The sequence below is a fragment of the Suricata suricatta genome, chromosome 3 (assembly GCF_006229205.1).
Source record: "Suricata suricatta isolate VVHF042 chromosome 3, meerkat_22Aug2017_6uvM2_HiC, whole genome shotgun sequence".
NCBI lineage: Eukaryota > Metazoa > Chordata > Mammalia > Carnivora > Herpestidae > Suricata > Suricata suricatta.
This window is the reverse complement of record NC_043702.1, coordinates 114,952,628-114,978,025: the sequence shown is the minus strand read 5'-3', so window position 1 is coordinate 114,978,025 and position 25,398 is coordinate 114,952,628. Positions and strand designations below refer to the sequence as shown.

Here is a 25,398-nt window from a genome sequence, read left to right as displayed (position 1 = left end):
GCTCATCAATATCAAGAAGGAATAAAGAGTGTGGTACATAAAAATATGGGTAACCTGGGGGTCTGGGGGGTTCAGTCAGTTACGTGTTCAACTTCAGCTCAGGTCATGATCTCACAGTTCGTGGGTTCAAGCCCTCCATCAGGCTCACTGTTGTGAGCACAGAGTCCGCTTCAGATCCTCTGTCCTCTCTTTCTCTCTCTGCCCTTCCTCCACTTGAGCGTGTGCGTGCACTCTCAAAAAATAAGCATTTAAATAAATAAATAAATATTTTAAAATATGGGTAAATCCATAAGAATTTTCTTCTCCTCTTAAGTTTTCTAAATTATATTTCACAGTTGCAGGAAATATTAAAATCTTGTCTGATATGCTTCTAAAACACATGAAGAAAAAAAAACTTAAAGCAGTTATATAATAAATGAGGAGAAAAAATTATTGTTATTGACAGAAAACAGACTGTTATAACTAAGATATTTTATGTTAACATTACAACAACCATCAAGCAAAAAGGAACACAAAAGATAAAGAGAAGGGAATCAGAGCATAACACTACAGAAAATGATTAATTTACAAATAAAGTCAATAAGAGATGAAGAGAGAAACAAAGGAACTACACAACACTCAGAAAACAAAAAGATGACTTGAGGAGCGCCTGGGTGGCTCAGTTGGTTGAGCGTCCGACTTCAGCTCAGATTATAATCTCACCACCCATGGGCTCAAGCCCTGCCTCGGACTCTGTACTTACAGCTCAGAGCCTGGAGCCTGCTTCCGATTCTGTGTCTTCCTCTCTCTCCCCCCCCCTTCCCCACTGGTACTCTGTCTCTCTCTAAAATAAATAAATGTTTAAAAAAAAAAAAGGTGACTTTAGTAAATCCTTACCTTTTACTATTTTAAATATAAATGGATTAAATTCTCCAACAACAAGACCTAGAATGGTTGGATGAATTAAAAAAAACAAGACCCAATTATATGCTGTCTATAAAAGCCTCACTTCAGCTTTAAGGAGACACAAAGGCTCAAAATGAAGGGATGGAACAAGAGATTTCATTCAAGTGGAAACCAAAAGAAAATAAGGGTAGCTATATTTAGACAAAAGAGGGTTTAATCCAAAATAATAATGAGACAAAAAAATTACCATATAAGAAAAAGGTCAATTTATCAAGAAGATATGACAATTATAAATACATATATACCTAACACTATAGCACCTAAATATACTCAGTGGATCACCAGACTAGAAAGGATAAACACTACGTTGAAGTAGGGGACTTCAATATCCTACTTTCAACATTGGATACATCATCTAGTAAGAAAATCAATAAAGAAACACTGAATGGGAATTATACATTAGACCAAATGGATCTAACAGATGTATACAGAATATTCCATCCAACAGCAGCAGGATATACATTCTTCCCAAACATACAAGGAACATTCTCCAGAATACATCAAAAGCTAGGTTACAAAACAAATGTTATTTAAGTTTTTTGAACAACTTTTTTTTAGTGTTTTTTTATTTATTTTTGAGAGACAAGAGAGACGCACGAGCACGGGAGGGGCAGAGAGAGAGGGACACACAGAATCAGAAGCAGCCTCCAGGCTCTGAGCTAGCTGTCAGCACAGAGCCCAATGAGGGACTTGAACCCACGAACCGTGAGATTATGACCTGAGCCAAAGCCGGACGCTTAACCGATTGAGCCACCCAGGCACCCCTGAAAAACTTTAAAGTATTTATTTATTTTTGAGAGACTATGTGCACACGTGAGTGGGGGAGGGGCAGAGAGAGAGGGTGACACAGAATCAGAAACAGGCTTCAAGCTCTGAGCTGTCAGCACAGAGCCCAATGCAGGGCTTGAACCCATGAACCGTAAGATCATGACCTGACCCAAAGTTGTACACTTAACTGAATGAGCCACCCAGGCACCTCACAAAACAAGTCTTAAGTAATCTGACAAACCATACTAAGGATCTTTTCCAAGCACAACGGTATGATATTAGAAATCAATAATGGAGGAAAACTGGATAATTCATAAAAATGTGAAAATTGAACAACACACTCCTAAAAAATGAATGGATCACAAAAAGAAATTAAAAGGGAAATAAAACAAAATATCTTCTAACATCAAAAATGGAAACACTATATGCCAAAACATATGAAATATGGCAGAAGCAGTTCTAAGAAGGAAGTTTATGGCAAAAAAAAAAGAAAGATCTCAAACACCTAACTTTACTTATCAAGCAGCGAACAAAAGAACAAACTAAACCTAAAGTTAGCTGAAGAAAGGATTTAACAAAGATCAGAGTAGCAATAAATGAAGCAAACATCAGGAAAACTAAAGAAAAAATTAATGCAACTAAGAGATTGCTTTTGGACAGTCAAAATTGGCAAAACTTTAGCTAGACTAAAAAAGAAGACTCATTTAAATAAAATCAGAAATGTAAGAGGAAACATTTCAATGGGCAGCACATATACAAAGATCATAAGAGACTACTATGAACGATTACAAGGCAGCAAACTGGAGAACCTAGAAAAATGGATAAATTTATAGAAACATAAAACCAAACAAAACTGAATTGTGAATAAGCTAAAAAAATCTAAACAGACCAATAATGCTAAACATACCGAATTAATAATCAAAAACCTCCAAAGACAGAAAAACCCAGGACTGGTGAATTCTAAGAAACCTTTTAAAAAGAATGAACACCAATCCTCCTTGAACTCTTCCAAACAATCAAAGAGGAGGGAATACGTTCAAACCCATTTTATGAGGCAGCATCATGAGGGCACCAAGAGCAAAAATTAACAAGTGAGGCAACACTGAACTTACTTCTGCACAGAAAAAGAAACCATAAATAACATAAAAAGGCAACCAATGGATGGGAGAAAGTATCTGCAAATCATATATCTGATAAGGGATTAATATAGAAAATATATCTTAATAACTCATAAATCATTGGCAAACAATCTGATGAAAAGATGGGTAGATGATCTGAATAGACTTTTTTCCCAAAGAAGACATAAAGATGGCTAACAGGTATATGAAAAGGTGCTCAATGTCATTAATTATCGGGGCAATGCAAATCAAAACCACAATGAGGTATCACCTGGCACCTGTTAGAATGGCTGCCATCCAAAAGACAAGGAGTAACAAGTGTCGGCAAGGAAGCAGATAAAAGGGAGGATGTGTGCACTGTTGGTGGAAATGTAAATTGGCTCAGCCACTGTGGAAAATAGTATGGAGGTTCTTCAAAAAATTAAAAATAGAAGCACTTGGCTGGCTCAGTAGGTTAAGCACCTGACTTCGGCTCAGGTCATAATCTCATGATTCATGGATTCAAGCTCCGCACTGGGCTCTGTACTGACAGCTCAGAGCCTGGAGCCTGCTTTGGATTTAGTGTCTCCCTCTTTCTCTGCCTCTCCCCTGCTCACAGTCTGTCTCCTTCTCTCTCAAAAATAAAGGTTAAAAACAAAATTAAAAATAGAACTACCCCAGGATCTAGCAATTCCATTCCTGAGTATTTACCTAAGGAACCCTGAACTGAAAAGACATGCATTCTATGTTCACTGCAGCATTATTCACAATAGTCAAGACACAGAAACAATCTAGATGTCCAATGATGGATACATGGATAAATACAATGGGGGGGGGGTATATGTACAATGGAATACCACTGCCATTAAAATGAGGGCTATTTTGCCATTTGCAACAAAGTAGATGGACCTTGATTGGAATTCTGCTAAGTAAAGTAAGTCAGAGAAAGACAAACACTGCATGATCTCACTTATATGTGGAATCTAAAACCAAAAAAAAGTGAACTCAGAGAACAAGTTGGTGGTTCCCAGAGGCAGGGGTGCAGGGCAGGTTACAGGGATGAAGGTGAGCAGAGGTACAAACTTCTAGTTATATAATAAGGAAGTCCTGGAGAAGCCATTCACGGCATGAGAACCACAGCTAGTAATTTTGTACTGCACACTGAAAAGTCATTGAGAGTAGCTCTTAAAATTTCTAAGCACAAGAAAAAAAAATCTGTAAGTACACATACTGATAGTGGCTAACAGGATGTGCTGTGGTGATCGGTCCACAACACATACAGACACTGAATCATTATGTGTACACCTAAGACTAATTAACAGGATGTTGTAGGTCGAGTATACTTCAATAAGGAACAAAAAATTAAAGAACAGGAACAGAAACAAAGGCAGTACAAAATCAAAAAACAAAAAGAAAAACAGAAAGAGAAAGGCAGACAACTAAAAACCAACATCCTTCACGTATACAAATGCAAAAATCCTTAACAAAATACTAGGAATAAAATTCAGTAGCACATAAAAATAATATAACTATACACCATGACCAGTCATGTATATATTCCAGGGATGTAAGGTTGGTCCAATATTTCAAAACCAACGAATCTAAGCTCCCAAATTTAAAGGCTAACTAAAGGGGGGAAAAACACATGTTCCTATCAGTAAATGCAGAAAAAAGTATTTAAGAACTTCAACAAGCACCTGTGATAAAAACTCTCAGAAATATTGGGGAAGAGGTGTGAACCTCTGCCCCTGGGAAGAGCGTCTACAGAAAACTTATGTTACGCCGCCAGGTGAAGGGCAGGAGGCGCCTCCCGAGGCTGGGAGGGGGGCCAGGATGTGCATTCTCGCCACCCTTCCACAAGGGCGTGCTCCAGTCAGTGCCGCAAAAGGAAAGGAAAAAGCACACAGGTCAAAGAGGCAAGCACACAACTGCGCTCCTCGCAGATGCGAAGAAAATCAGAAAATCCTAAGGAGTAGATTAAAGAAGAACTGCCACCCTCTTAGAGCTAACAAGAGGGGCTCTACGTAACTCATCCCAACCCGTGTTAGCCCCCTGAAGATAAATCACCCACCACCCCAGTGACCCATGACTAACACACTCAGTGCTCTTGAGGTTTTATGGCTGATGGCAAAGCAAAGCAAATGATTCTACTTATCATTTTTCAAAATACCTTAATTTTAGAAAGGTAAAGCTACAGAAGTTTGATAAAGAGATATCTCTTAGGAAGAGAGCCACTTAAAAAAACAAGAGCATAAATTATGGCCAAATTTAAGAGCTCCACATGTATTTAATATAAGCAAAGTATCAACATGGCATTTAAACAGTCCTTTTCAGGGGCGCCTGGGGGCTCAGTCAGTTAAGTGCCCGACTTCAGCTCAGGTCATGATCTCACAGTTTGTGGGTTCAAGCCCCACGTCAGGCTCTGCGCTGACAGCTCAGAGCCTGGGGCCTGCTTCAGATTCTGTGTCTACCTCTCTCTGCCCTTTCCCCCCAAAAAACTAACATTAAAAAACTTTTATTAAATAGTCCATTTTCTAAAAGACCCTGTCTCAGACTCTTCTCCTTCACTTACTTTGTCCTTAAAACGGCATTTCTGGAGAGGCCGAACTATCATGGCTAAGCCAGCACCTGCTCCTCTCCCTCCGTACCCTGAGACCAGGTACCAAGCCGCTTCACCCCGCAAAAGGCTCCCATCACACTGACAGAAAAAACCAAAAACCTTGTAATAGTCAGTGAGACTCTACTGAGTAGGCCACAAGCCCTCCTACTTTACTTCTCCACCTGGTCCCCTCCGTCCTTTTCCGGCCACGCCATCCGAACTCACGAGGCACATTCTGACTCCAGGGACTTTGCACTGACTGGGCCTTCTGCGTGGAAGACGCACTTCCCATGTAACTGCACAGCTAACCCCTTGCCTTCTTTGAGTGTTCGCTCACCTGTCACCTTCTCAATGAGATTGTCCCCAGACTGGCCTGCATAAAATTACACAACTCCCCATCTTGGACCCCTGACCCGTTCTCCTTCTTCTGTTCTCTAGAAGTTCTCACCGCCTCTAAGATAGCACGGCATTTACAGAGTTACATAGCTACTGTCCTATGACTGCTGGGTGCCTCCCAGTCTGGCAAGGACCAAGGTTCCGTCGCTGGGCTCAGTACTGTCACTGTGCTTAGTGCCACATCACAAGACCCTCAAAGCACACCTGCTCCCCAGCAGGGGCTCAATCAGTATTTGCCGAACAAACAGACTCAACACATGAATAGATGGAACAGGCCTATTGACACCTGCCTAAATTAATTTAATTAAATCTCATCAATATGCTGGAAGGAGCTGTTACAGAGAAAATAAATTTTCACCTGTCTTGCTGTCTGCATACATGCGTCTCCTTGTCTACACTGTCCTTCTTCCTCACTCCTGACAGTATTAACATGGCAGCCAGACGAATTCCAACTAAACATCCCAAACTAACGGATCTTCCAGAAACACCGTCTTTGTTAACATGAACCTTGGTTCGGGGCCCCTCCTAATGCTCTCCATGCACCGATGCTTATTTTTCTCAGGTCCTGCAGAAGCTATTTCTCCCGGTACCAAAACTTGAGTTCCCTGAAAGGAGAAACCGTTCTGATTTGCTCTCAACTCACCAGTGCAGAGCTCACACTGTTTAACATGTAACAGGCACTCAATATATGTTTTGTGTGTAAATAGCATATATATATATTTTTTAAACCTATTCATCTGAATTAATAGCGAATCACAGAAATTTACCTCTTACTTGTTTCCTTAGTTTTTCAATTTCTTCTTTTAAGGCTTTGATTTCTAAATCTTTGCTTGCCGTTAGCGGACCGTCAGCAGTTGAATATTGCAGAGCTTGAACTGTCTGTGTTGACTCTTAAAAAGAATAAAGGATAAAATGAGAAATATGGCATATTAAAAAAATTTTAAACTAATAGCAATATATTTCTTTTTTTATGTTAATTTATTTATGTTGAGAGAGACCGTGCATGTGGGAGGGGCAGTGAGAGAGGGAGAGAGAATCCCTCTGACAGCACAGAGCTGACATGTGGCTCGAACTCATGAACCATGAGATCATGACCTGAGCCAAAAGGAAGAGTTGGACACTTAACCAACTGAGCCACCCAGGCGCCTCGATATATTTCTTTCTAGAGAAATCCTTACATAATTCTACTGATCAAAACATCAACTCGTTGACAAAAAGCATGCAAACACATCACAATTAAATCCCCAAACTCTAACGCGTGTGCCTTTAAAAGTCTAACAGGCATAGGAAAGGATCGGCCTTCCGGCAAACACTGCAGGTGCGCTCTACCAACTTCAACCATTCACGTCCCTTTCATTCTGGCGGGGGCGGTTATCATGTGATAACCCCCAAACTTCCTGTGTCTGACTGATGCATTAAAAACACAGTCTGATGTGTGAAGGGAGGTTGAGAGATGTGAACACACTTGACCTTGAAAAATGCATGGGGTTCCAGGCAGTGATCATCCCCCATGCAGTTGAGTATCTGTGTATGACTTAAAAAAAAATTTTTTTTAATGTTTATTCATTTATTTAAAAAAATTTTTTTAATCGTTATTATTGAGGGGTGCCTGAGTGGCTCAGTCAGTTAAGCGTCCAACTTCGGCTCAGGTAATGATCTCATGGTTGGTGAGTTCGAGCCCCACGTCGGACTCTGTGCCAAATGCTTGCTCGGAGCCTGGAGGCTGCTTCAGATGCTGTGTCTCCTTCTCTCTCTGACCCTCCCCACTCATGCTCTATCTCACTCTATCTCTCAAAAAATAAATAAATGTTAATAACAAAAACCTTTATTATTGAGAGAGAGAGAGAGAGAGAGAGAGAGAGAGAGACACACACACAAGAGTATGAGGGGGGAGGAACAGAGAGGGAGACACAGAATCCAAAGCAGGCTTCCAGGCTCTGAGCTGTCAGCACAGAGCCCAACGCATGGCTTGAACCAACAAACTACAAGTTCATGACCTGAGCTGAAGTCAGATGCTTAACCAACTGAGCCACCCAGGTGCCCCTAATGTTTATTTATTTTTGAGGGAGGGAGGGAGGAAGGTAGGGGGAGAGAGGGAGAGAGGGAGGGAAAGGGTGCGAGGAAGGGGCAGAGAGAGAGAGGGACAGAGAAATCAAAGCAGGCTCCATGCTCAGAACTGCCAGCACAGAGCCTGACATGGTGCCTGAACCCATGAACCATGAGATCATAACGAGAGCCAAAGTCCAACGCTTAACTCACTGAACCACCCAGTTGCCCCGAAAATCTATGTCTGACTTTAAAAAAAATTTTTTTTTAATGTTTCCTTTATTTTTGAGAGTGAGAGACAGTGTGAGCAGGGGAGGGTCAGAGACAGAGGGAAACACAGAATCTGAAGACAGGCTTCAGGCTCTGAGCTGTCAGCATAGAGCCTGATGCAGGGCTCGAACCCACGAACTGTGAGATCATGACCTGAGCTGAAGCCGATGTTCAACCGACTGCGCCACCCAGGTGCCCCTGTGTCTGACTTTCAACTCCCCCAAAACTGCTACTAGCCTCCTGGTAAACCTAACCAATAATGTTAACTGCCGATAACACAGACTTTGTAACCTACGTGTATTATACGTGTATTCTTACAATAAAGTAAGATGGAGAAACGAAAATTTTACTGAGAAAATCATGAGGAAGAGAAAACACATTTACAGTACTATGCTGTATTTATCAACAAGGAAATAAATGCAGAGGACCCATGTATTTCAAAGCCACACTGTTCTGTGGGGTCGGTGTTTGTGACATACAGAAATGCCGGCCTCCAAATATCGTGCATGGGAGCTGACGCTCAGCCCCAGGTGCCTCTTGCTCGCCAATTTAGTTCAAATAGAGATTACGAGTTTATGCTCTAACCAGAAGACACAAAGTATTACAGAAACATGAACTCTGCCGAGGTGTATTTTCAGATATTATCAGAAGATATGGGAAAAAAGCAAACTTTAAAAGAATTTTATGTTAGAAACAAATCTACCCTTGTGTTCCAACAGTTACCGTGCTATTTTAGGGCGGGTTCCTGATAGGAAGTCCCTACCTTCACTGTGATTTTGTTAGTACGAATCATGACTGCTTTATACTATTTATGTTATTTATATACTGCTTTCTGTAACTTATGTTATTATCTCTATGCCATATTATTACACACATATATGACTTATATTACACACACACACACACACACACACACACACACACACACACAAGCTCCAGAATATTGTGACCTTCAGAGGAGAGGGGTTTTCTCATTAATTTGCACCATCCATACAGAGAATAGTATCATGATCTTCGTATGTATGGTGGCCAGTAAGTATTTGTTACCTTGAACTAGAGATATAAGATCTACCTTTTGTGCATCTGACCATCATCTCCTACATCCAATAAGTACATCTAATACATTTATTTTTGGGTTCAAAACATGGTAAATACTGGTGTATTTGGTATTTATTATTTTTAAAGAAAGATCCCTTATTTGTTTGTTTTAAAAGGTATCTAAGTTGGCAGTAGAAGAAGGGAGATAGAAAATAGCCCAGGAGGTTCCAGTAACAGCTACTTTTCTTCCTAGACCCCAATTCCTGCCATGCAGGGAGGTGGGCAGGAGATGGGCTCCTGTTTGTTACCTCTGTCCCCCTGTAACTCACAGTCTGCCACAATGCCCAGGACCTGTCTGCTGGAGTTATTGGCCATTGTCTTTCTCACTCTCTCTGTGAATAGCAATTTCACACACTGGTCACTGCCTTTTTTACCATCACAACCCTTTTTATTACCCTTAGTGACTTTCACATCAAATAGACAACCCACCCACCACTCTGGCTTCTCAGCCACACAAATGCCCCAAGGCAGACGCTGTTGGGGTTTTAACTAGAAGCTATTCCCCTCTTATGGCTTGTGAACCACATTGCAGTATCATGCGACAATGTGCACTGGCCAGGGAGACCAGCCAAACACAGAAGACAGTTCAGATCAATCACGGAAGTCCCAGGCTATGTGCTGGTACTGGTTTAGAATGAGATATGCAACCCAGTTAGAACAGTACCTTGAGAAGAAGTCCACTAGGGGCTTCCTGGAGGAGTTTTAATCTCCTCTTGAGTAAGAGAAGCATCAAAGAAAGGAACCTTCTTTTGGTCTCTGCACGTGTGTGCACACGAAGTCTGGGACCTGGGCAGTATAGCAGAATCACGAGAGGAGAGCCACGAACTTCAGAGAGAAGCTCACCCCCATATGGGCCTTGGAATGGTCTACTGACTTCCTGAGATAATAAATCCGTATTATTTAAGAATTCTATAATTCGCAGCACAACCTAGCTGGTAGACTTGTTTCCCACTAAACCACCACATCCCCAGGTCATAGCCTAGACCTGTGGTTCCTACCTCACGTGAACCTGGCAAAATGTACGTGTGCAGGAAGCAGGGGGTAGGCGGTGCTCACACGGGCACCGCCAGGAGACTGCACAAGGCAGTTAGTGTCTGGGGATCAAGAAAGCTCGGCATCATATAGAACGTGTACGGATCTCCCGCATCCAAGAACTCCCCCGCCCCTAGGCTAGGTGGCTCACCTACGGACAAGAGCTACCATTTAATGAACCACACGGCCCCCAAAACCTTGACCTCAGGTGTACCGCTCTCTTATCTCTGCAGCGTACTTACCTGAGAGCCCACTTCAGTAATTCTTCATTCCCACCAAGTGATCGAAGCCACTGTTCTAACATCACTCAGGTTTTGCTCTGATTGACCCCGGTTAGATTCCGAGGACTGTCACTGCAGTAACTGCTCTGCCCATCTCTCTGCCCTCCTCTCCTCCCTTCCTTCCCCCTGGAAGGGCCCAGTGTCGGCCGAATCTGACTCTCCTATTCCGTGTTTCCACCCCAGAAGTGGACAAAGTGGCAGAAGGAAACACAGTCACTCGAAATTCCTGTCTGCTGACACTAACACTTTGGCGATGACGGGCAGTCCTGACCTATTTCCCTAGACCAGTTAGTCTTCTTCAAACTGACCATTCACATATTCTCTTTATCTTGACACAACTCTCACACGGTCTTCACCTTCCTTGTTCTCAGTGGATGGACCCTGCTTTCTGGATCTGATTTTGTGTCCATGTCCTCAAAGTAGAATGTGAGCACTGACAGGGTTACTACCGTCCTCTTGTTCTGCTCACTGTCACAGCCCCAGTCATGTGCAGAACAGCTCCTGGGCCGTCAGTGTTCAGTCAACAGCTGGCCTGTGGATGGAGCCGCTTACAGGGTAACCTACACCACCGCATGGGACAGGTATTGATACTGAAGGCAATGATGGGCTTGCTGTGTGACATGATTCCAATGCCATGTACACATAAGTCCTAAGAACATGTTAGAGAATTTGAACATCCAGAAAGCCTGTTATCCGGGAATCTTCTCATTCGGAACAGGAAGGAGTAGGAAGCACCAGGCCTTTGCTCTATCACTCCTGCTGCAAAAAGTCAAAGTATGTAATTTGCAAAAAACTTACTTTTACAGAAATCAGGGATCTGAGAGAGCAGAGAGGACACAGTACAATAAAACAGAGATGGAACAGCCGTTCTGGGGCGGAAAGACGGTGGCAGGGGCCTCCGATTTCTGAACTGTACCCACTTCTGTGGGCTGGCTAAGGCTGCAGGCTGCCCTGAATGGAGGGATATGACAAGGGAGGGAAAACACAGCAGGGCTCTGGACAATGGGCGGGGCTGCTGAAACAATCTGGAAACCTCTAGATCCCTAAATATGCGGTACTGTTTTCGTCATGGTGTATTCACTGTCGCTGGAGACTGCAAGGGAAGTCAGGAGCTCCTAAAACTCAAACCAAAATCTCCTCCAGTCCTAGAGTATTTGAGACACAAAAGTCTTGCCTCGGAAGAGTCGGTCTCAAATACGTGGCCAGTCTCCCCATCAACACATTTGCCAAATATGGAAACGGCAAATATGGGTAGGAAGCTGGAGGGTGGAGGTTTATAGAGGAGGAAGAGAGAACCCCAGCCGGGCTCCATCTAGATCTCCGTTTGTGATATTTGAACCGGGAGATAGACTGAGCCAATGAAACTGCAACCCAGCCTCCTCCTAGCTCAATTCCCTGTTAGACCCAGCACTAGGGGAAACCGAAAACTTGTGCTATAGCGCCACCTTCCGGAAAACAAAAGAAAGGCCTCTGAATGACAACCTGTTGAACCCTTAAAATCCAAGGAAACAAAACCGTACCTAAGAAAGGTGTTTGCTACTTCAAATGGGACAGCAGAGGTACATTTCATGACACACTATGAGAAGATCACAGTGATACGGTTTCACAAAAAGAAAGGACTATTCTCTAGAAACCAAACTCAGAGACATGAACCACCGATAAAAAAAAATTCAAAGTTGCGGTTATGAAGAAATCAACAAACTATGAGAAAACTCAGAGAGGCAACTCAGTAAACTCACGAATAAAATTAGTGAACAGAAGGAGTACGTTATCAAAGAGGCTGAAATTATGAAAAAGAAGCAAACAAAAATTCTGGAGCCGAAGGACTCAGTATATGAGCTGAAGAATGCATGAGCAAGCACTGGGGGGTGCCTGAGGGGCTCAGTGTCAAGGCTGAGTACAGATTCCTGGTTTCAGCCCAGGTCACCATCTCACGGTCCATGGAAGTGAGAGCCTGGTGTCGGGCTCTGCACTGAGCGCGGAGACCACCTGGACTCCTCCTCTCCCTCCCTCCGCTCCTCTCCCGTGCTCATGATCTCTCTCTCAAAATAAACTTAAAAAAAAGAAAAAGAAAACAAGCACGGGAAACAGAGCAGATTAAGAAGCAGATCAAAGAGAAGACATGATCTGGAGGGTGGGAATCTAGAAATGATTCAAGTGTACGAGAAGAGACATGTGAGATTTTTAAGAATTGAAGAAACTCCATCAGAGAAGCAAACATAAGGAAAATGAGGATACCACAGGGAGCTGTTTATTTAAAGAAAAAATAGCTGAGAACTACCCCACACTGGACACAGAGCTGGTCATAAAGGTCCACGCAGCTGAACAGAACATAGGACCCCCTCAATGTAAACAGATCTTCACTAACACACCTTATAATGAAAACTGTCAAGAGCCAATGCTAAAAAAATTTTTTTTAAGATTTTTTTTAGGTTCTTTTGAAAGAGAGAGAGAGAGAACACATGCAAGCAGAGGAGGGGCACAGAAAGAAGGGGACAGAGAATCCAAGCAGGCTCAGTACTGTCCGTGCAGAGCCCAATGCAGGACTCGAACCCATGAACTGTGAGATCATGACCTGAGCCAAAATCAAGAGTCAGATATTTAACAGACAGAGCCACCCAGGCACCCCATCATTGGTACAAAATTTTAAAAGCTACCAGGGGAAAAAAGGATGTGACTTCTACCCATTAGGCTATCAATATATTTCTTAGCACAGACCACAGACCAGGAGAAGTGGAATAACATATCCAAAGTACTAACAGATAAAAACCACCAGCCATAGAACATTCTATCCATAGCCTTCTGATATGAGGGAGATGGAAAGGCTTTCCAAGACAAACAACTAAGGTAATACAGCACTATCAGACGTGCCTTCCAAGAAATGTTGAGAGAGGCTCTTAAAACTGAAAGGAAGGGCGCCCGGGTGGCTCAGGCAGTTAAACACCTGACTTCGGCTCAGGTCATGATCTCACGGTTCATGAGTTGGAGCCCCGCATCAGGCTCTGTGCTGACAGCTCGGGGCCTGGAGCCTGCTTTGGATTCTGCCTCTCTATCTCTTTGCCCCTCCCCCGCTCACATGTTGTCTCTCAAAAATAAGTAAACGTTTAAAAAATTAAAAATTTAAAAATTTAAATATATTAAATTAAAAATTTTTTAAAAACCTGAAACGGAACATGAAAGCACACAAAATCCTGATTGAGATGATAGACTTTCAGAATTAGAAAACTGTAACCCTATTTCAGAAAAGTGTGTCACATACTTGATGATAGCATAAATGTTAAAGGAAAGGGGCATTAAAAATAACTGTAGCTACTACAATTTTTTAAAATTATTTAATGTTTGTTTTTGAGAGATGCAGACCGTGAGCTGGAGAGGGGCAGAGAGAGACAGAATCTGAAGCTGGCTCCAGTCTCTGAGCTGTCTGCATATAGCCCTACATGGGGCTCAAACTCACAAACCATGAGATCACGACCTGAGCCGAAGTCAGACGCTTAACCCACTGAGCCCCTCAGGCACCACTAGCTACTACAATTCGATAATAAATTCACAGCATAAAAAGAGAAAACTCGTGATACCAAAGACATAAAGGGAAGGCATAAAAGGATAGAACTTTTATAGGTAAATGAAAGGAAGCTGCTCTCAGCAGAGAGAGACTATTTCATCTAGCAGACGCTTTTTGTTAACCTCCTGGTCATCACATGGCAAAAATCTAAGCAGAGACACAAAACATAAAACGGGGAGGAGCAAATCACCACGGAAAACCACCAACTGGTAAAGGCAATGGAAAGAGAAGTTGAAGAAAACAATGGAGGGACAAAAATAACCAGAAGGCAAAAGATAAAATGGCAGGAGTAAGTGCTTATGTGTCAATAATCACCCTAAACATAAATGCACTGAACTCACCAATAAGAAGGCATAGATGTGGAAAGATTTAAAACAAAAAACAAGCAAACAAATCAAGCAAGACCCAAGTATACATGCTGCCTAAAGGAGACGCGTCAGCTCTGCAGATACACACGGGCTCCAAGTGAAGGGATGGAAGGTAATATTCCCAGCAAGTAAGATCCCAAACGAAGTGGGGATAGCCATACTTACAACAAACAAAGCGGACTTCCAGCCAGAAATGGTAACAAGACAAAGGTCATACGTTAAGAAGATATAATAACCCCGGGCGCCTGGGGGCTCAGCTGGTTCAGCATCCAACTCTTGGTTTCGGCTCAGGTCGTGACCCCTGGGTTCGTGAGATCGAGACCCACATGGGGCTCTGTGCTGACAGCGCGGAGCCTGTCTAGGATTCTCTCTTCTTCTCTCTGCCCCTCCCCTACTCACACTCTTTCTCTCTCTCAAAATGAACATTTTTAAAAAGAGGATATAATAATTGTAAATATATACATTCCCAACAGCCAAGCACTGAGATATTTTAAGCAAGTATTACCAGATCTTAAGGAAGAAACAGACAATACAATAATCGTGGGTGACTTCAATACCCCACTCTTGCAATGGGTAAATGGTCCAGACAGAAATTCAGCAAGGAAATGTAGCAATCGAACCCTACTTTAGAACCCTACTTAAGTGCGTACAGGACATGCTCCAGGACAGATCATGTGACAGGACATAAAACAAACATTAGAAAATTTAAGAAGAAATCTTACCATCTTTCTTGACCACAATGGTATGAAATTAAAACTAACCAAGAGGAAAGTGAGCAGATCTACAAATTCAACAATTCTGAACAACCACTGGGTCAAAGAAGAAATCAAAAAAGAAATAAAAATTTTTCTCAAAACAAATGAAAATAAAAATACAACATATCCAATTTGTGGAATGGATGGATTAACGCAGTTCTAAGAGAAAGTGTTTTTTTTTTCTTTTAAAACTTTTAGGTATATTCTGTTTAGTTTACATACTGTGCAATAGGAGGCTCAGGAGGAGATTTCAGTGATTCATCATTTACATACAACAGCCAGTGCTCATCACAAGTGTGCTCTAGCCCATCCCCCAACACCTCCCCTGCAGGGACTCAGTTTGTTCTCTGACAGCTGATGGCAAAAAAGAAACATATTAATAAACAAAAGAGATTTCAAATAACCTAATTTACACTTCAAGGAACTAAAAAAAGAAGAACAAATTAAGTCCAAAGTTAGCAAATAGGAGGTAAAAATAAGGTTGAGAGCAAAAACAAATGAAATCAAGACCAGAAAAATAATAGAAAGGATTGAAGAAACTAAGAGCTGGTTCTTTGAAAAAATAAACTACATTGAAATTTATCTACACTAAGAAAAAAAGAAGACATTCAAATAAAATTAAAGACATGGGTGGCTCAGTCGGTTAAGCATCTGACTTCAGCTCAGGTCTCAATCTCACAGCTCATGAGTCTGAGACCCACAAAGGGCTCTCTGCTATAGCGCAGAGCCTGCTTTGGACCTCTGTCCGTCCCTCTTTCTCTCTGCCCTTTCCCTGCTTGTTCTCTTGCTCTCAAAAATAAACAAACATCTAAATAAAAAAAGAAGAAATGAAAGAGACATTACAACTCAAACCACAGAACTATATAAGATCATATATTATAAACAATTATAGGCCAGGAAATTATGTAACCAGAAGAGATAGATACATTTCTAGAAATATACAACCTACCCAAGACTGAATCAGAAAGAAAGTCTGAACAGATCAGTAATGAATAATGTGATTGAATCAGTAAACAAAAACCTCCCAACACAGAAATCTCTAGGAACTGACAGCTTCACTGGTGAATTCTACCGAACATTTTAAGAAAAACGAACAATCTTCCTCACACTCTTCAAAATAATGAGGAGGACAGAACATTTTCAAATTCATTCTATAAGGCCTTGATACCAAAATCAGAGAAGAGCACAAAAAACTGATAGGCCAATGTCTCCGATGAGTATAGATGAAAAAATTCTCAACAAAATATCAGCAAGCCAAACCCAAGAACACAGTCACAGGATGATACACCAGGACAAAGTGAGATTTATCTGGGACATGAGGGTGGTCCAACACACGCAAATCAATGTGGGTCACAGATCACCTCAATAAAATAAAAGATGAAAATCACACTGGCTCAGGTCAACAGACAGAGAAAAAGGATCTGACAAAATGCAACATTCTTTCATGATAAAAAACCTTAACAGACTGGCTATAGAAGGAATGTAACAAAATAGGGCCATTGACAACAAACTGACAACCAACATACTCAACAGAGAACAAAGAGCCTTCCCTCTAAGATCAGGAGGAAGAAAAGGATGCCCACTCCATCCACTCCTCGTCAACATCGTCCTGGGAGTGCGAGTCAGAGCGATCAGGCAAGACAAGGAAAGGAAAGAAGAGAAGGAACACTGTTACATCTGCTGAAAGGATTTTACACGCAGAAAATCCCAAAGAGCAGACCCAGAAAACTGGAGGAGCTAATCAACAATTTCAGCAAAGCTGTAGGATACAAAATCGACACGTGTACTTCTTCACAGCAATGGTGAGATATCTGAAAAAGAAAGAAAACCATCCCATTCACAACAGCATCAAAAACAAACTACTCAGGGACACGTGAACCAAGGAAGGGCAAGATCTGTACAAAGGAAACTCTGAGAGTTTGCCGAAAGAAACAGAAGATGACACGGACAAGTGCAAAGACATTCCATGTTCTTGGGTCACAAGAATTAATACTGTTAAAATGTTTATCCTACCAAAGCCATGTACAAATGTAACACAACATCCATCAAAACACCAAAGGGATTCTTCACAGAAACAGAAGACACAGTCCTCAAATCTGCTGCGGCATCACTAAAGACATTGCACAGACAGGGCGGTCCTCACAAAAAGAACAAAGTAAGAGGTAAGACGCTTCCTAATTTCAAACCACATTACAAAGCGACAGTAATAGAAACAATACTTTGCAGGCACAAACGCAGACACACAGAACAAAACAGGGCCCAGGATCAAATGGCGGCACACATGGTCAACTCCTATTCGACGAGGGAGCCAAGGACACCCACTGGGGAAGGACAGTCTCTTCAACAAATGGTGCGAAAACACGCAGAATGATGGAAATGGGCCCCTCTCCCACCACTCACAAAAATGAACTCAAAATAAATCAGAGACTTAGACATGAAGACCTGACAGCACAGGACTCCTAGAGAAACACAGGGAAAAGCGTGCAGACATTGGTCCTGGGAATGGTTTTCTGCATGTGACACCAAAGAGCACAGGCAACACAGAAACAAAAACAACAACTGGTACTGCCCCAAACACCAGACACTTCTGCAAAGCAAAAGAAACAATTAGCAAAATGAAAAGGCGACTTACAGAATGGGAGAAAATTTTTGCAAGCAATATATCAGATAATGCGCTAATATCCAAAATGTATGAAGAACGCACACAACTTAATAACAAAAACCAAACAATCCAATTTAGAAATGGGCAGAACTAAATAGACATTTTTCAAGCAATCCTTCAAAATGGCTAACAGGTGCATTTTGAAAAGATGCTCAGTTTCACATCACTAATCGTAAGGGAAATGCAGATCAAAACCCCAGTGAGGTCTCACCATGCTCACACCTGTCAGAATGGTGATCAAGAAGACCAGAGAGACAGGAAGTCAAGAGACAACAGGTGCGGACGAGACGTAGTAGAGAACGGAAACCAGGTGCACAGTTGGTGGGAATGAACGTCTCCAGCCATCACTGACAATGGTCTGGAGTGTCCTCAGAAGAATTAAAAACTGACCCACCATACACCCCAGCAACTCGATCTCAGGTTGTAATCCCAAAGGAAGTAAGAGCAGGACTTCGAAGGAATAAATGTGCCCTCATGTTTCCTGAAGCATAATTCACAATAATCAAGACATGGAAACAACCTAAAAGGACATCAGTGGATGAACGGATAAAAAGGTAGGGCACAGGTCCACAACAGACTGTCATTCGGCCATGAGAAAGGACAGCGTCCTGCCATGTGTGACAACACAGCCACTGTGCTGAGTGAGGTCAGTCAGACGGAGAAAGACATGCACCGTAGGACATCACATCTATAAGAGATCCGAAAAAGTCAAGCTCATACACAAATAGCGTGGTTACCAGGGATAGGGCGCGGGTGGGGGGAGGTTATTCAATGGTCCAAACTCGCAACAAGTAGTAAATGAATCCTGAAGATCTAGGGCACAGTGTGAGAAATACAGATGCAACAGTGCAGTGCAACTCTGGCCGGGAGAGAAGGCACGGAATGCTCCTGCAATAATCTAGTCACAATATATAAACATCAAAGTCACAAGGTGTGCATCGTAGGTGTATACAATGATATGCAGTAAATATATTTAATTACAAAGTCAAAACAACATGCATCATGAGACAAAATAATCCATATGCAGAAATCTGGGCACCTTATGGAAAAACAGAAAGCGGTCTGTTTTACTGTCTGTGGAGTTTCTTTATCTACTGGGCCTCTAAAAGTAGAACAGCAAAATGTTATTATGCAAACAATCTGATTCTTTCTCTCTTTAGAGCCAGAAGCTTTTTGGTTATATTCCTTCATTCACCAAAGGAGTTAAGTAAAGTAAATTGTATGTTATGTCCTTTATTTTGGAGAGAATAAAGCAGGCAAGGGGGACAGTGAATGCTGGAGATAAAGCAAGATTAGGTTTCAAACAGGGTAGTCAAGAAAGGCCTCTCCTAAAGGTAGCATTCAGGTAGGGACGTAAGGGAATGAGCCATGCCAACACCAAAGGAAGAAAGTTTAAAGCAGGGCAACAGCTAATGCAAAGGCCCTGAGGTGGGGATGTGCGGGGTTTGTGGAGAGAACAGCCAAGGTGCCCAGGGCAGCTAGAAACCCAAAGAGTAATGGGGGGGAGTGGCTGGGGGTGAAGAACTCTGTGGGGGGGATTTGGGGGGGGTAGTTATGGAGACAAATGCTGACAGGTGAGAAGATGTGGACCAGGCAGCATTCGTGAAGCCTCAACTTGACATCAGCGCCCATGAATTTGAAGTGGGATCGGTCAGTGTGCTGCACATCCCCAGTACGTTACCATCAGCCACACAGGTACAGACGTACACATTTCAACAGGGCTGGAGTTCTTGGCAAAGGGGTGACAGGTAGCAGGAAGGGCGGCAGAGGGGATGGCCCACGTGAGGGGTGATGACGACCGACCACAGGGTGAGGCGACAGAGCTGTGGGGATCGGTGGGATGGACAGAATAGTGGAGGCACCAAAGGGGTGAAGCAGACGGGCGTGAAGAGGACACCACACAGGGTCTGCTTCAGAGTGAGATTCACAAAGCATTTTAGTGACCACGGTCTCAAGCTAGGAGTGGATGGGGTTGGGCGGAGGACAGGATCATCGAACGTGAACGATCAGGAGACCAAGAAGTCAGAATATGAAGAGGTCTGTCCACATGCATCTTGAAATCACCAACTATTTGGGGTGCCCGGGAGGCTCAGTCTGTTCAGCATCCGACTCGGGTTTGGCTCAGGTCATGATCTCACAGTTCATGAGATCAAGCCCTGTGTCAGGCTTCTGCATGGGATTCTCTCTCTCTCCTTCTCTTTCTGTCTCTCCTCTGCTCACTTTCTCTCTCTCTCTCTCAAAATCAGTAAATAAACTTAAAATAAATAAATAAATAAATAGAATAAAATCATCAAGTATGAGGGCAGGAGTGCTGTTGCAGAGAAAGTTTGCTAGGAAGCCAGCCTTTTTGGGACACAGAAATATGATGGGTGACACAGAGCGCTACGCTGGAGTGACAGGGGCTCCATGTCCCCAGACACGGGCATGTGCAGCAGACGTGGCCGCAGGGAGTAAATGCAGTTCTGTGGTTTACCGTTATAGTCAAGAGTTTGCATAAACGGTCTTCTACTATATTCTGCATGGCTTCCTTCACCTGGATCTTTCCCACCTCGTAAAACAAATTTCGTCTCAAGATAAAACAACGCTTACAATAAACAGTTCCTGAAATTGTGAGTCCACTGCAAGAGGGAAGACAGCATCTCTGACATGTACTTACCTTGAAGCTTTCTGCCAAGTTCAAGTTTTTCCTGCTCCAGGCGCTTGATTCTTCTCTCGTAAGCCTCAGTGGCCAAGGTGTTGTCCAGGGTCCTCTGGACGCTGACGTCCAGGTCCAGCGAGGCAGGCCCCGCGGTCACTCGCAAACAGCTCCGGTCCGAAAGAACGCTGCGGACAGAAACAGGTCGGTTCATACCGACACGGGAAGTCTGAAGGGAAGAAGAGCCTTTTGAAACTGTCCCTCCGTTTCAAACACAGATTGGAACAGCTAATGACGGGGCCATCTCTGCAGTGACTGCAAAATACAATGTTTGCAAAACTCAACACAAATGACTTTTTAGAAGAATTTTTAAGTGAAAAGGAGTCCCACTTATCTCGACTTTTAATAAACACAAGTTATAAAAAATGAAGTTTGCTGAAAACAAGGTGACCACCCACCCAAGTGAAATCGTGGTCCGAAGCACACATCATGTCCCCTTTCTCAGGATTTGGATGTGAAAGTGAAATGCTTTAATACAATTTAGCTAAAAATACGTGAACTATTGGCCATTCAACAGTGAGCAAAAGAGACGCTTGCCCACAACGAGCTGGTCTTCCAGAGACAGAAACAAACCAGATAAATAAGTAGAATCTCCAGGGCAGTAGATGGAGCTGACTGCCAGGAGCAGACATGAAGCAGGAAAGGCGGAGGGCAAGTATTAGCAGGGAGGTAATAAAAATCTAGACAGAGTGGCTGGGCAGCTTTCACTCAGAAAGGAACTCTGAATACAGTCCAGAATGAGGCAGGGGACCAGCCAAGAGAGTAGCAGGGGGAACAGCATTCCAGGCAGATGAAACAGAAGTGCAAAAACTCTGAACCAAGAGCATGTCTGGCATATTCACAGGCCAGAAAGGAGACGTGTCTGGCTAGAGTAGAGTAAGCAAGGTCAAGAGTGGTGGGAATCAGAAGGGCAACGTGAGCCAGTCGTGCAGGGACTTGTAAGAACTCCGGTTTGAAGTAAGGGACGAAGGCACTGGGTTGGGAGGACAGTGGGGGTTGGTCCTGAACAGAGGAGGGATACGCTGAAACTTCTCTTCTGCCAGGACCAGATGTGTTCAGAGAAATCTCAGAGATGACATTAGAACATGTGAAGTCCGTGGTTTTGAGAGACTTGAAGGAGGAGAGAGCAGACAGGTCTCCACTGGGGACGTACCAGCAAAAGTCTGGGAGGGCACGGGAGGATAAGACTAAGCACTGGGGCACAGGGAGCCGGAGCCAGAGGAGTGGCCAGCTAGGTCAGAAGCCGCCGGGCAAGTGTGAAGTCCCCCCAGTTCATGCACAACAACTGAAGCTTGGGGCCAGAGGGAGGAGGGTGCCACGTGTGAAGACGCGTCTGCAAACGACCTGTGGAGGAGTATGAGGAGCTAGACAGAGGTCCCCGGGGAGAGGATCAAGCAAGAAATGGTGACCCGGGGAAGCAAAGGAATGGGCGTGGAGGGGGACACTGCACTTTCCAGGCAGCAAGGAAGCGCTTGAGGTTGGTAATCATGAACTTAAGACCAGCAAGAAAGGTCAGTTGATTCTCTCTGGACCCTGAGCTGCATAGGTGCAGGCAGAAAAGGGAACGGTGATGATGATGTCGCCTTAGCAAAACCATGTGACAGAGCAAGAGGCAGCAGAGGGGGGAGGGGCGGCATGCAAGGAGCAATTAGGATCACCTTCAGCCTACATAAGGGAGACAGGGGAGTGGCGGTGGGCTGACAGAGTGAGAAGATGGCCAAGGTGACGGCCAAGGTGATGGGGCCCAACAAACAGCACGCGAGGTGCATCTGCTTAGAGGACCCTCCCAGTTCCGGCCCTGTTGCCAAGAGTCAGATCCCGGGTTCTCCTGTCCCTCCTTCCCCTCCAAAATGACTTAAAGGTCTCATGCGTTTAACTTTCTCCAGCAGTAGCTTCATCCTACATTAAAAAAAATTTTTTTTTATTGACAAGGCGCTCTGGTATAAATTTTACAACCTCAGTTCATTTTAACTGGCTTAAAGCTGTCCAAAGTATGTTAATTTGTCAAACTTACCAGCTACTAGTGTATGTGAAACCCACAAATGGCAGGTGGTGGCCCGAAAAGGCGGTATGTGTTGGGGGAGGCATCGTTTCCTGAGGGACGAGAAAACATCTGGTAAGAAATGAGCAGCTGTGACGTGGAGGCTGATCTACAGGGAGCCCAGGGCCGCCTCGGGGAGCCCCAGGCCGGGCCTGGCACCGATGTGTCGGCACGTATGACGCCGTGACATTCTAGTCCAACGAAAATCGAGACAGAAAGGCTGACGCTACAAGTCCAGTCATCATTCAGGCATCCACGGCTGTGGACCTGCAACGTCGATGAGCATGACTCGGAATCAACGTGCACAGTCCTGCGACTGCTCGGGGATGTAGGTAGACACACACACACAAAACCCAGCGTCTGGCGCCTGCGCTCTCAGCCGGGAGCTCCCGTGTCAGCTCGGACACCACAAGCCAGCACTCTTTCCAGGGCCTGCGAGTGCCACGTCTTTCTCATTTTTCTGCTTTTCATGGGGGCTGCGCTGTTTGTAAAGTCCGGCAAACACAGTGCCCTCGGGCCACCTGGTCGTCCTAAGCAAGGCGCTGGGACGGGCCGTAGGAAGCACGTGTGTTAGCCCAGCTTTGTTCAGGCACGTGCCACACGGCCGGTGGCTGTGAGGTTGAACTTCATCAGTCAATTATATCATGAAATAAGGTGACTTTAAATAGAAACATACATGAAACAAGGTTCTGCGCTGACTGGCTGGTCAGAAGACCAAAGGCTCAGCAGAAGCTAACCCTGAATTTCCCCAGGAGCCGTGGTTCAGTACTCGCCAGTACCATAATCAGAATTGGCTGTCCCACACACTGAATTTGGAATGACTCAAACGTCTGTTAACAGTGAATACAACTCCTATAATAAGAAAGAAACGGATGAGGACAGCCCAGAGACGGAAGCCTAAGACGTTCTTATCTGCCTTGCACACACTACTTCTCAAACAGTGAAAAGTGACGTAAAATTAATATAAAAATTCTTAGTGGAGAATTAAAACCATAAAAAATAAAACAATGGAATAAAAAATAAAGTTCAAATTAAGAAAACTAATAAGGCGGGGCATTTGGGTGGCTCAGTCAGTTAGACAGCCAACTCATGATTTTGGCTCAGGTCATGATCTCACAGTTCCATGAGATTGAGCCCCACAACGATGGTGTGGCGCCTGCTTCGGATTCTCCCTCTCTCCCTCTCTCTGCCCCTCCCCTGCTTGTATCCTCTCTCTCAAAATAAACTTTAAAAAAAAAAAAAAGATGACAACTAAAAGGACAAAACCATAAAATCATGCGTTCTTCTTCTTGTCTGAAATCGCACCCCTGGACCCTAACGGACTGGAGCAGGGGTGGAGGACCTACACTGGCCCGTAAGCTCCAGGCAGCCGAAGGCCTGGCTACGCTGCTGGTCTGCCACCACCCCGGGTAAGGCTGCAACCTGAGGACAGCGAGGCCGGAGATTTCCGGCCTGCCCTCCCCCCAACTTCACTATCTCTCATGGCACCACCGCCAGGCGTGGCAGCTCTCCCGACGTCAGCCCCCTGGCAACAAAGCTACTTCCTACTGGCAGCTCTACAGTCCCCACCAAGCTGACGGAAGGCAGCAGAGGTGGATTTGAACCAAGGCCCAGGTTCTTGTGAACAAAGCCTTCTAAATTGATCTACCCTGGATTGATATGTCAAGTGCCAAGATGGTCCAGGATCATAGCGCTCTTTAAGGAGAGATTTGCCAACCTCCTCCCTCTGCTACTGAGTCCACTTTTCTACACAGCTAATTTCTGCTCCTCTTCGGAAATCTAAGGCATAACTGACCTAATGAGTAAGTCGTGAAATTGAATTCTGCTCCTTGTCATGAACAAACAAGTTTGCCTCAGTGAACTCTTTAATTGCTTCACGTCTGAGAAAATAAATACTAGAAGCCACAAGAACTGTCTGACTGGTCATTGATAAGGAGGTCCATAAGACTGCTCTATAACCATACTAAAAAGAAAGAGAGAGAATTTCTTCACAGAGTCATACTTACAGAATTCTTAAGACAATCATCATCCACATCAAAATTTGATGTATCTGTTGGGCTACTAACTTCTGGAATATACGGTGCTTCACAGTTTCGAATATTATCCCAATCAATTCCATTGAAAAAGGGATGTTTCTTAAAGTCTTCTATGCCGTTTTGCCCCAGTCGGTGTTCTCTGCTGCAAATGAGCCTTCGAATAAGATCCTTAGCATTTTCAGACACGTCGGTCACTTGAGCTGGAAACTGAAATCTCTCCTGAAAAACAGAAACAAAATATAAATCAGTCTTTAGCTCCCTGAGTCGGCTGATGTACATTCATTTCCTTCAAAATGCACTTTCTCTTAAAAATGTCTAAGAAGTGACACTGCGACCAAGTACTCCTATAACAGGAGACATGGGGATCCATGAGAAAAAAGCGTTTTCCTAAAAAAACTTGTAATTTTAAGTGTGCTTCAGTCATAGACACACTGCAGGAAGGAGCATAAACTAACCGCTAACACACCTCACTCTGTCAGAAGGAAGAAAACTTCTTAAAAGTGGAGTCTGAGTCAACATTTCAGGAGAGAGTGTATGTGAAAGCCTCGAGCGAAGGGCTGAGTGACGATAATAAATATTTGGAAGAAGGGAACACGTATTTGACCCACCCAAGGGCTCTACTCACTTCCCAGGTGGGTCCTCACAGCAGGGGTCTAAGGCAGGCACTTCTCTCATCACAACAGCCCAAGGCCGGTCACACAACAGGCTTCGGTGGAGTGGCCCGACTCCGGAATCCATGCTCTGAAC

General features: G+C 43.8%; 1 protein-coding gene across 12 annotated transcripts in view; it reads right to left on the bottom strand.

The window, feature by feature from the left end:
• CDC42BPA (CDC42 binding protein kinase alpha) overlaps positions 1 to 25,398 on the bottom strand; it is a 293,765-nt gene that overhangs the window by 122,114 nt on the left and 146,253 nt on the right. For all 12 annotated transcript variants that reach the window (XM_029934874.1, XM_029934879.1, XM_029934875.1 and 9 more), the window contains exons 8-11: positions 24,622 to 24,870; positions 22,589 to 22,668; positions 20,536 to 20,702; positions 6,573 to 6,695 (exon numbers count right to left, since the gene is read on the bottom strand). In XM_029934874.1, the coding sequence (XP_029790734.1) occupies positions 6,573 to 6,695; positions 20,536 to 20,702; positions 22,589 to 22,668; positions 24,622 to 24,870 (619 nt within the window). The remainder of the gene's footprint in view (positions 1 to 6,572; positions 6,696 to 20,535; positions 20,703 to 22,588; positions 22,669 to 24,621; positions 24,871 to 25,398) is intronic.